This window comes from Bactrocera neohumeralis, chromosome 5 (assembly GCF_024586455.1).
Source record: "Bactrocera neohumeralis isolate Rockhampton chromosome 5, APGP_CSIRO_Bneo_wtdbg2-racon-allhic-juicebox.fasta_v2, whole genome shotgun sequence".
Taxonomy (NCBI): Eukaryota; Metazoa; Arthropoda; class Insecta; order Diptera; family Tephritidae; genus Bactrocera; species Bactrocera neohumeralis.
Genome location: NC_065922.1, coordinates 70,154,074 through 70,166,346, shown reverse-complemented (window position 1 = coordinate 70,166,346; position 12,273 = coordinate 70,154,074). Strand labels below are relative to the sequence as shown.

The following is a 12,273-nucleotide window of genomic DNA, read 5'->3' as shown; positions in this document are numbered from 1 at the left end:
TCATTCTATTATACCGAATAACGGCCAGTTGTAGTTGTCACAACGCATTTTGAAGCAATGCTCATAAATCTCCAGATTATCACTGTCCAGTTGAAGTACCTCAAAGCCGCGTCCACAATCGAGCGCCTTGTGTAGCTGGAATTTAGTGCGCTGTGAAAAGTTCGCCTTGCATTGGACACATGTGTGCACATGATCCTCCTCATCGGTGCGTAGAAAGCGCGTTATGTTCGAGATCTCCAAAAGCTGTTGTTGGGCGCCGTCGATACTTTGCAACTGTATATAATGCGCGCCACAGCCTATGCGATCCCAACTTTGTTGCGCGCGCTGCACTTCACTATCGCATGCATTGCTCGGACATTTACCGAGCTGATAGGGTACCACGTACAACTCCTGCGTGCGCGCGCAAATGCGGAAGCGATATAGATTGGCATCAGCAGCAACCGCGGCGCTGACCGCCTGCGCCCCTGGTGCAGCGGTGGCGTGCTTTACACGATACTGCAGCGGCAGTATGCATTTCGAGGGCGCATTTGTTGTTGATGCTGTTGTATTCAATTCGCGGCGTACATAAATTTTTATGCGCTTCACGTTATACTCGGCAGCGCGCGTCGGATAACAAGCGTACATATAGGCTTCGATTTTTTCCAGCAACATGAGAAATAGTACATCCACACTCTCGATAATATCCAGGTGATGCTCTATCGTCAATTCGCTGCTGCAGAATAAAAAATCAGTTTCGTTCAAGGCGCGCACATAGAAACTCAAACGAAAGTGTAGGCGCGCAGCGTCATGAAAAAGTAGGCGCAACAATTGTGGTATAGCTTGTATGCCGGCGTCCAGCAAGAATTCATTAGTACTCCTGTTACGCTCGTTGCAGAGTATGAAATTGTTTATGCGTTGCTCCTCTATTGTTTTCAGCTGCACGCGTTGCTCGGCGCTGCAAAGCGTACGCCCGACACTGGACCAGTGTTGCGAATATGCAGCGCGTACATCACATGTAGTGCTGCAAGCGTCGCATTCGTACATACGTCCGGCCATGCACCAGCGATGATGGAAGGTACGCGTACTGCCCTCAATGCTGAAGGTGTAGCTAGAGCGGAAGTAGGGCATGGCAAGTAGGCAGCGTAGTGATCGATGAGGTATGACAAAGGGTTGCGCTGCAGTTAGAACGCGGACTGTTGATTGTAGTATACTTGAGTGTGGACTGAGTAGAGTGCTGTCATGTGTGCGCTTTTATACTAGCGCGTGGTAAAGTGCAGAAAGAGACAGGTAGTGTGCTGCAGGTAGCAGGGAGGTAGGTAAAGGCCGGTAAACAAACGCTGATTACCTAAATAGTAGGTAATCTCTTCATAAAACACCAAAAGGTTTGCTAAGAATTCTTTTGCATTTCTTTTAGTAGGTTCACGGTGGAAAGGGAGAGAGTTAAATAAATACTTTTCGCCGCAAGCAGGATTTTTACAACCATAATAATCAAAATAATAACAATAATAATAATACGATTACTTTTCTCTATTCAATACATGATGAGAAATATATTTTTAAGTTTGATTTTGTATATAAAAAAATTTCATTTGAGCTTTCACCGCTTGGGAAAAGTTTTTCCTTGCATTTCAAGATTAAATCAGTAAGTAATTCCTATAAATTTCGAAGCAATGAGCTTTAAGTCATTCTTAAAAATAAAAATCAATAAAACAATAATAGCAACTTTCACTTCTGAGAGCTTTCATTTTCTAGTGATTTCAATTAATTTATTTTTTAAGGTAAAAATATATGAAATTATAACTCTCATTTCCATAAGCTTTGACTTTCAAAAGTTTACAGTGAACAATGAAACAGTATATATCAGCTTTCAAGAATCGCAAATCGACATAAATCCGCCTACACAATAAAACAATTAGGTTGTAATTTTTTGCATTTCTTACAGCTTTCACTCCATAATGAAACAACTAATTGCTGCTCATTAAATAAATATTAAAATAGTTTTGCAACCGGTAATGATCATACTAACATAAATAATAAACTAAATATTTGGATATTTTGAAGCTTTTATTTACAACTTAAGAGCTTTTACATTACTAATTTCTATTTCTTAATTTAGCTCAAAGTTCATAAAATTTAGGTGAACATAGTTAAATGTTCTTAAAAATACTAATCGAGTTTTCTCGTATAATAATCGATTTTTCGGAATCAACTTTCAGTAGTCGAAGTCGATTAAGAATCGATTCTTGACATTCGAAAAATCGATTATTTTACAAGAAAACTCGATTCTCGAGTAGAATTGGAATCGAGTTTACCATCCCTACTGGCAGCCATCGCGTGCACATATAATAACCTCCGCACAATAACCACCACAAAAAAAATGATTTTTTTTCCATGTAATTTATATGGAAAACAGAAAATTTGAAATAGGCACCTCTTAATATTAATATTAAGAGATCATCTTTTGAGTGACTTTCTTTTTCACATTTTCGAAAGTTTTTAGCCTGTTTTTCAGTTGAAAAAAAAGGTTGCCTCAGAATGACACACCCTAATGTATATACTTTACGGTGACATACAAACTGACTGCTCCAAGTCAAGTCGCTCCAAGACCTAGAGGAGCCAGATCCTTCTCCTCCTGATGTCTCCAACGAAGTGCAGGTCTTCACTTGCTTTGCTTCCACCGGCTGGTACTGAATCAAAAACCTTGGACGCTGGAGTACACTATTCCATCCACGCAGCCGCTGTCTCTTCATTTGCTGAACTATGTCAATGGTGCCGTATATCTCGTACAGCTCATTGTTCCATAGACTGCGGTCGTTGCCAATGCGCAAAGGACCATAAATCTTAGGGTGTAATGGCATATAGTTATGTTTCTGAGGAGGTTACAGTTGTGGGACTATATCCAATACCAACTCTTACGTCCTCGCCGCGCACCCTGAAAACGTGAGCAACCCTTGTGCAAGAAGCGGTAGCCAACCCGTGTGGAGCCTGGGATTTTAGCTGTATGAAAGTAAGCTTCAGCAGAGATACTCCGACATATTCAATTTAAAGGTTATTCGAAGTCTAACTGCAGCGTCTGTTCACCAGAATCAACCAGCGGCTCCTAGCGAACGGCGGTCTTGAAATAAGCGGCTCGCTATATAAATGTGTACAAATATTTATACTTCTCGCCCAGCGAGGTTGTGCGCTGGATTTGGAACCCGCTACGTAGAAACCACGCCCAATGAAAGGGAAACAACAGCTTCGGTATGCATAAGTAATTATCGTAAATTTCTCAGACTCAAATTTCGGCAACCACAATTATTCCACCAAATAGCCGCAAATAGATAAAGTGATTATTACACTGCGCTTAAATATGATGTTTATGGCATTTTAATTGCAAATTGCAATCAGCCGCGCGGCTTTGCCCAAAGCTATAACGGGCTAAAAGCGCAGAAGATAATAATATGACAGACTAGACAGGCAGCTTAGATGCGAAATTGGGGATATACAGGTACATATATCTATCTAGGTATTATTGGGTATTATGTCTGTATATATGTAAGTGCTGCCATTGTTATGTAAGAGTTAATTTATATAATGTAATTAATGTGACGTGTGTATTGTGTAGCTTTTATGATTTTCATGTGCTTACATTCAATATATTTTCATTAAGTATTTAATTTAATTTTGGTTCAGTGATTTGACTTTGATTAATAGACAAAAATATAAATTAATAATGACGAGGCATTTAACAGGCTCTAATGTAATTGATTACTTCACTTTTACAGAGCAATTTTAATCAAAATTTAATGCAACTATTGTAGGGCTGACAAAAAAAGAAAATAAAAAATAAATGCAACTGAACAAGTTGCTTAGAAACTGACAAGCGCAGATGTTAGTAAATGAAACGTATTAAAGAGAACATATTATATTTAGAATATAGAGATTTTAGCTAAATGAGTAACAGAGCAAAAACAGCAGATTTCATATACATATATATTCTTCTATACATATATCTCGAGAAGTATTAATGATGGCGATTTTGACCTCGAACCTTTTTTCTAGCAAATAAAATTTCCTACAAATTTGTCATGTACGTTTTTTCTATAGCTCTTGTCATTTACGAGATATATACAAAAAAATGCGAAATTCTTGGAAAAATCGGGTTTAGAGCCCCGTACTACCTCGCTGGTGTGAGTTACGACTTTGTTGCACTGGGCACTTTTGTAGAGTGAAGAATTCTGAGAAATATGCGTCTAAAGCCAAAGTGATGCCATAAAATACCTCTGATCTGTAGGAATTTAGAGATAAAAACCCACGATTGTAGTGTATTTTCTATGGAAAATTTTTATAGGCCTTGGTCTAGTTCTTAATGTTAATATTAAGGGCTAAATTTTTCAGGAAATTTTTTTAGGGTATTTCCAAGGAAATTTCGTGACGGAACTGAAAAAAATTAATAGCTCAACTAAAAAAAAACACCCTAATATATATGCATATAAGTACACACATACCTACACATTATTCATTATTCACCTTCAAATCAGCACCATTTATGTGTTTAATTTTCAAACAAAAAACAGTTTACTTATTTGTCTCAGTTATTATATGCAAACAATGCCACACATACGCACTTCTCTAACCGCCTCTAACCGCATGTAAAGTTATTTGCATTTGTATTTCTCTATTTCCTACACTCATTTAGTTTGTCAATCTAAGTGATACGAGCATCTAGTAATTTGTACAAGTGTATTTGTTGAATAGCGTAGAAGCACTTAAGAAAATACAATCATACAACAATGCAAAATATCACTAAAAACACACATATACATATGTACATGCATACAAATTTATATAAATTCTCACATATGCTTATACATATGTATATGTGTAAATATTTATGTATAAATGCAAAGTAAATTCTATCAATGAGCTGGTCAGCTGGCGGATGCATAAACATAACAGTGGTGGGCAAAGATATTAGCATATGTTATATATAAATTATACAAAAATAAAATGACGGCTCCAGCCAAGCTTAATACCCTTAACAGATGCATCTTTGATAGCATAAAAAGGTATGAAAAACTTGATTTTTAAGTTGATCGTTCAGTTTGTATGACAGCTATATGCTATAGAGGTCCGATCTCAACAAAATAATCCAATATTACAACGTTTCTTTGGACAATAATGTGTTCTAAATTTCGTAAAGATATTTTGCCAAATAAAAAAGTTCTCGATATAAGGACTTGATCTTGTAGCATCAGCTTGTATGGCAGCTATATGCTATAGTGATCCGATCTTAACAATGTTTTCAATAATTGTTTTATAGTCTAGACAATAATCTAGTTAGAATTTCGTGAAAATATATTGCCAAATAAAAAAGTTTTGGAAACAAACACTTTACTTTGAACGGTCAATTTGTATGGCGGCTATAAGTTATAGTGGCCTCAACTCAACAATATTTACGGATATTATAGTGTTATATTTGATAATAATTTTTGCTGAATGCCATAAATATATAATGCCAAATAAAAAAGTTCCTTATACTAGGACTTGATTTTGATCGAACAATTTGTACCGCAGCTATTTGCTATAAAAGTCCAATATCGCCGATTCCGACGAATGAGCACTTTCTTGGGGAGAAAAGGATGCATGCCAAATTTCCGATCGATAACTCAAAAATTAGGGATATATTCGCGTATATATAGGCAGCCATGTCCATATATAGGATCTCCGACGTTTCCTTATGGGTCGTGCAAACTCTGTTCGGGGTATAAAAATGTCATTTACTTACATACATACTTCATAGCGACTCCGACGTTTATTTCTGTCTGTTAAAAAATTCGTGAAAACCCTGTTCAGGGCACAAAAATATCATTCACGTTTAATTAAAAGCGAGGAGTAGAACGTCGTATACTATACATGTGTATCAGATTGCTAACGTGGATCTTCTCCTCGGTTTTTATCGAGCTATTTCGCATATAACACTGTTATAAAAAACTATTCTAGGATCTTTTTTGCATTAACACGGCTCCCATTCCTTTTGTTTCTAACCATTTTGGACAAAAATTCTGTTGTTAAACGGATCTATCCTCCCATGGGAGATTAGTTAGTATCAAAACTTTTTACTATTCGCTTGTACTGTTACTTTTTCTATTTCTTTCAATACCCAGCCATTTTTAGTATGTCTATCATTATCATGCCTGTTCTCTGATTCTGGCAATCATTTTACACGGATCTTGTAGTAAAAATAGCTCTAAAAAGGTGAATCAACTGAGTTCAAAGTAGAAGGAAATCTATTAAGATCTGTGTTAAGTGATTGCCGAAATCAGAGAGCAGAACGAAGTCTGCTTTGAACTCAGTTGAATCCACCTTTTTAGAGCTAGTTTTACTTCAAGATCCGTGTAATTTGTTGCAAGTCTTTCTATCACTATTAAAGAAGACTAACTTTTTCAAGAGGTTTTTTCATTAATATATAATACAACTTAGAAATTATTCTTTAATATACGCCTATGCACCAACTGGTTCGGCTTACATAAATTTTAAATTATTTGAAGCCATTTTCCTCATCTGTTGTGCTCCACGTTTTGGAGATCTGGCAGCGCAATCTATTCAAAGTCTAAGCGATCTGTTTGATTTGGTCTTTTGTAATGCTGAAGACTTTTTAAATAATTTTCTGATTTTTTAGAACGAAGATGAGATTATGTATTTTATGAAGAGAACCAACAAGATCTTGAGTAAGTTATCAATATTCAAATCCCAGTTAAAAACTTTGAACTACTAGAGATAACTTTTTTGAGCATATTTCTTGGCTTATTTGAATAGAAGATCATCAAATTTCCAACTACGATAAACCAGATATGGTTTTCCGAGCGCCGCTCTCAAAAAAGTGGTCCAAAGATAAGCATACTACACATCCCAGATAACACAAAAAAGTTGTAACCACGTTTGGTTGGATTCTAAGTGGTCTAGTTACGGAACCAGTTACCAGCAAGAAAACTCAAGTTGAGGAAACTTTAGACGAATACCTCAATTCACAATTGAGAAAATTTTAGGAGTTAGAAGAACTAACTCCCATTTGAATTACAACCCCTGAAGATCTGTATTGTGAAGACCTTTAGGCATACTAAACATCCCAGATAACACAAAAAAGTAGTAACCATGTTTGGTTGGATCCTAAGTGGTCTAGTTACGGAACCAGTTACCAGCATGAAAACTCAAGTTGAGAAAACCTTAGACAATACCTCAATTCACAATTGAGAAAATTTTAGTAGTTAGAAGAACTAACCCCCATTTGAATTACAACCCCTGAAGATCAGCATTGTGAAGACCTTTACAAAGCCACAACTACTAGATCAGATGATTGTCGGCATGTCGTACGACTACCACCAAAACAACAATTATCCAACACAATCGCCTCAGCTCGCAAACTTATGTAGACGATATTCTGTCTGGAGGTTACAGTCTTTCACAAGCATACGTATCTTTATCACATGTAATAAAGGCCCTCAAATCTGCAGGGTTCCCATCAGATATCGGTAAATCACCCAAATATATTAAAAAAAACAAACTAAACAAAAATTTGTTGGACACTAATTTCCTTATATTCAAAAAGTAAAGTACAACAAAAACTCTGGGCATCCAATAGAATGCTATATCGCACCAGTTTTCATACACAACTGAGTCTATATCCGCATTATCCGCCATAACAAAGAGATAGATTTTATCAAAACTCTGTTGAGATTTTATCCAAGTCTACTACCTTGCCGCTTGCGTCCGATATAATATTAGTTCAAATACATTGAGCTCATTTGAATCATATAACGATCAACTTAGCAGGCCTAGAGGTGCCTCAGTTCAGCAGTAGCCCCAACAAGTAATATGCTACTATTCATAATTCCTTAGAATTTATATTCGTTTTAAGTAAGTTCATTTAAGATTTTGCAGACCTATGCAATTTTTATGCACGCCAGTGTTTTGTTTCATATGTTTGTGTACGAATATTTTCTAAACATGCTTATCTCTGTATAGGGGCCAGTAAGTATACTATATGTACATGTAAACAAGTTTCCGAGCGCATCAAATGTACAGTTAATCCAAATGGTTTTAAGAGCATTTACAATCTCAAAATGCAGAGCAAAAATATACATACACAGATAAGCGAGTTTGGAATACAACAAAATTCTGATGTGGTGTTTACTTGAACTGAATTTTTAATGTAATTAAATCGCAAAATATGTAACTACTCAGAGCAAAAAAGTTTTACCATAATTTAAAATTTTATTTGAATTAGATTTGCTTCGGTATTTTTTTTTTTAAGGAGCGATTAAAACTTAAAACAGCGGAAGCATGCATAAGCTTTATTAAAATGGCTCTACGCGCTTAGTTAATGTTCGGTGATAAGACGAAATATGTTAGGTCTGCGGCAACTCTTGAATAGGAGGTAACTGGAAAGGATCGATTCATTGGGAAAGGATAGTCTCTACTATTTTTTGACGCCAGAACACCCTCTACTGCATACCATCATTAAATGCAGACTTGTCGAGTTGTGAGGTTCATTTTAGATCGCCTCCAGTTAGACCCCTTTTACGACTTACCGAAAATATCTTTGGCAGTAATAAAAGTTTTGAACTATCTTTGTAAGTAAGATTTAATTTTTGCCGAACAAATTATATTAATTTTTTACTAATAAATTATTGTCATAACTGTGCTCGTTACGTTAAAAATGTCTTAGGATCTATAGGATCGTAGTACAAAGTTTTCATAGTCTCAATTTAAGTTTTAAAATTTCAGCAAACATTTTTTCCTCAAATTAAATTGAAATTATTACTAGTCTAGAGGCATGAATATCAGATAATGTGTGAAGTGTCGTAAAAAAGGCAATTAATATTTGTACTATAAATTTTTCCACTAGTTATTTATTTCATTACAAGAATACAGTAAATAAAAAAGTTCAAGATTTCAATAATTGGTAGCTGATAAAGCGGGGAGTCTAACTGTAATAAAGTCTGGTTCTACGGAAAAGTTTGAAATTTTTGTTTTCACGAAATGGCACCCGCCTGAAAAAAAAAACAATTTCGTATATTATTTTTCTTTGTACTGCTCGTTTTAACCGTTTCGAATTTTTTTAAAATAGTAAAAGGTGAAATTTGGGCATATGGTTGGTTTCAGACATAGACAAGTCTATAAGAAGACTTTCTAAAATTTTCAGGTGAATCGGTAGAGCTTCAGAAATCGTGGGTATTGTTTTGAAAATGACAATTTCGAAAAAAACGCGCTTAAAGCTTCAGTACCAGAATACATATGTATGTAAGTACATATATCTCCGAAAATAATTTGAAATTTGAAAAATACTGTCTACAAGTACAGTAGACTTTAGTGTTGAGTTGTTTAGTCGAAGAGACCAAAACCCATGTCGTCGTCTTCATCGGACTACGACTCCTCCTATTTAGAGTACGAAAATGTAAAAAAAAACTAATATTTTTATTGCTGGACTCGAATAGCCCCTTAATTTTATATATATTTTTTAAAGTGCATATTTTTAAAATTTTCTAAAAATTCAACACAAGTTTCTTTGGTTTGAAAGCAATTAGAAAAATATAAACTTTGAAAATAAAAAAATTTATTTTTAAATTTTAACATTTTTTTTTTGTTAAAAACATGTTTTAATTTTTTTCAAATTTCATTTTATTTTTTTTAATTAGAAATTTTATAAATATCAAGATAGATATTTTTTTTATTTTTTGACAAAAATTTATTTTATTGGAGACATGTTTTAATTCTTTTTTTTAAATTTGTTTTACTTTTTTTTTAATTTGAGAAATCATAATTTTCAAAGTTGATATTTTTATAAATTATAATAAAAATTTATTTTTTTGAAAACACGTTGCAAATAATTTCAAAAAAAAATATAAATTTTGAAAATAATAATTTTCAAGAAAGTAATTTATTTTGAATTTTCTTTTTTTAATTTAAATTTAATTTTAAATAATAATTTTCAAAAAAGTAATATATTTTTAATTTAAAAACAATTTTAAAGTTGTGAAAATTTTTTAGTTAGAGTTATTTATTAAATTAATTATAATTTGAGAAATCATAAATTATAACAAAAAAATTATTTTGTTGAAAAAAATTAAAAAAAAAATAAATTTAATTTTAAAAAAAATAATTTTCAAAAAAGTAATTTATTTTTAATTTAAACACAATTTTATAGTTGTGAAAATTTTTTAGTTAGAATTATTTGTTAAATTAATTATAATTTTAGAAATCAAATTTTTCTAATCATTATTTTTATAAATATTTAAAAAAATTTATTTTGTTGAAAACATATACATAATTTCAAAAATAAATAAAATTTTTTAATAATTTGCAAAAAAGTAATTTATTTTTAATTTGAAAAAAGTTTATAGTTGTTTTGAAATTTATGTTATAATATGTTTTTTTTTAATTTTAAAAAAATGTATATTGTTGAAAATTTTTAAAAAAAACTTTCGAATTTTCAATTTCAACAAAAATGTATATTGTTGAAAACAAAATAATTTTCAAAAAAATAAAATAATTTATTTTTAATTAGTTTGTAAAAAGTTATTAAATTAAAAAAAATATTTTCAAAAAAATATTTTAAAATTAAAAAAAAAATTAAAGTTACATTTAATTATTTCTTTTTAATTGAAAAGTCAAAAATTAATAAACAATATATTTTACAATTTTAAAAAGTTTCGTAAAATTTCAAACATATACATACATACATACATGTATACATAATATTTTTCAAAATTATTTTATTGTTCTAATTTTTTATAATTTCTAAAATCGTAACATAATTAAATTTGTATACGTTTTAAAAATAACTAAATTTCTATTTAAAAAATATATAACTCTTTATTCTCACAATTTTTTTGTGTTTGCAACATTTTATTAAAAAGGTTTAAAATGTTTGTAATTAATACATTTTAAAATTCCAAAATTTTTTTTTATTGCAAGCATATTGAAAATGTTATTTTTTTATAATGTTTTAAATTGTGACAAAATTTAATATATATTTTATAATAAATTGCATTCCCATTTAAAAAGGCTAAAAAATAATTCTAAAAAATTAAAATTTTATGTAATGTAGTGTACAATATTGTGAAATTTTAGCAAAATATTATTTTGTTAAAAAATAATAAAAATCAATATATTTTTTAATAAAAACTATATTTAAGTAAATTTTCAAATTTTAATATAACGTGTATGTATGTATTTATTTATATTTAAAAAATTAAATTAGCGCTTACACAAATCTTTGCTAAAAAAGTTAAAATTTTTGTAATGACTTTTTTAAATAAAATGGTTTAAAATTTTGTTAATTTTATCAAAAAATATTTTGTTAAAAAAGTTTTTAATTTTCATAATTTTTCAATATTTTCTATTATTTTTAATTTCAAAAATTGTAGCAGAATTTAATATATATTTTATTAAATATTAAATTTTCTTAAAAAAACACAGATGTCACTGTCAGTCATACCAACCGAGAAAAAAAAATATTTCGGATGGGTTTTCGATTTTAATACTCAATAATTAAATTTTTTGCAATTTCTTTTAATAAATTTTTTTATTTTAAGTTTTGCATATCAATTCTGATCACAAAGTGGCTTATCGCGCTAATAAGCCATAAAATGTGAACGCTTGTCAGCTTTTTAGTTATTTGTTATTTATAAGACAGAAAAAGGTCTACCCGCACATATTTTCAAGAATAAATGTATACAAATATATGTACATATATGTATGTACACATCGACAGCCAATCATTCGTTCGATTCCATTAACCGCCTACTCGACATACTGTCGGTAAAGTCGACAGCCAATATTGAAATCAAAAATTTTTGATAAGGAGCCCAACAATTGTGGACGTCTGTCAACTGTCACTTGCACCCAATCACTAATATGCCCATACTCCAAACAGTCCACACACCCGTTAGATGCGCACACGCACAGTCAGTCAAGTACGTAGGTCGCTCGGCCGGTCGGCTGATTCGACGGCTGTTTCGTATTGTATTATTGCTTGCTTGTTGTAAATATTTGCGCTACTCGTAATTGTTGTTGCAATTTAATATTGTTTGTGTTGTCAACTTTTGACGTGCACAAACACAGCAACACCCACACGCACTCACGCATACATACGCAGCGAACATTTCTGTGAAGTTAAGACAGCGAAAAATTTAATCTTCTTGTCACATTTCGATATACGATCGCTCAAAGGCGCAATAGCAAACGCCCAAAAGTATACAACAAGAAACAAAAGCGCACTCGTACACAACCGAAAGTGAAAAAGGATTT

The 12,273-nt window shown here is 32.0% G+C and overlaps 1 protein-coding gene across 1 annotated transcript; it reads right to left on the bottom strand.

Annotated features, from left to right (window-relative positions):
- Positions 1-1,107, bottom strand: LOC126759359 (protein terminus-like). The gene has a single exon (XM_050474095.1). The coding sequence runs from the start codon at positions 1,105-1,107 to the stop codon at positions 1-3; it is 1,107 nt and encodes a 368-aa protein (XP_050330052.1).
- Between the last annotated feature and the right edge of the window lie 11,166 nt (positions 1,108-12,273).

Coding starts and splice junctions, on each gene's coding strand:
- LOC126759359 (XM_050474095.1), bottom strand. CDS start 1,107: ATGCCCTACTTCCGCTCTAGCTACACCTTCAGCATTGAGGGCAGTACG.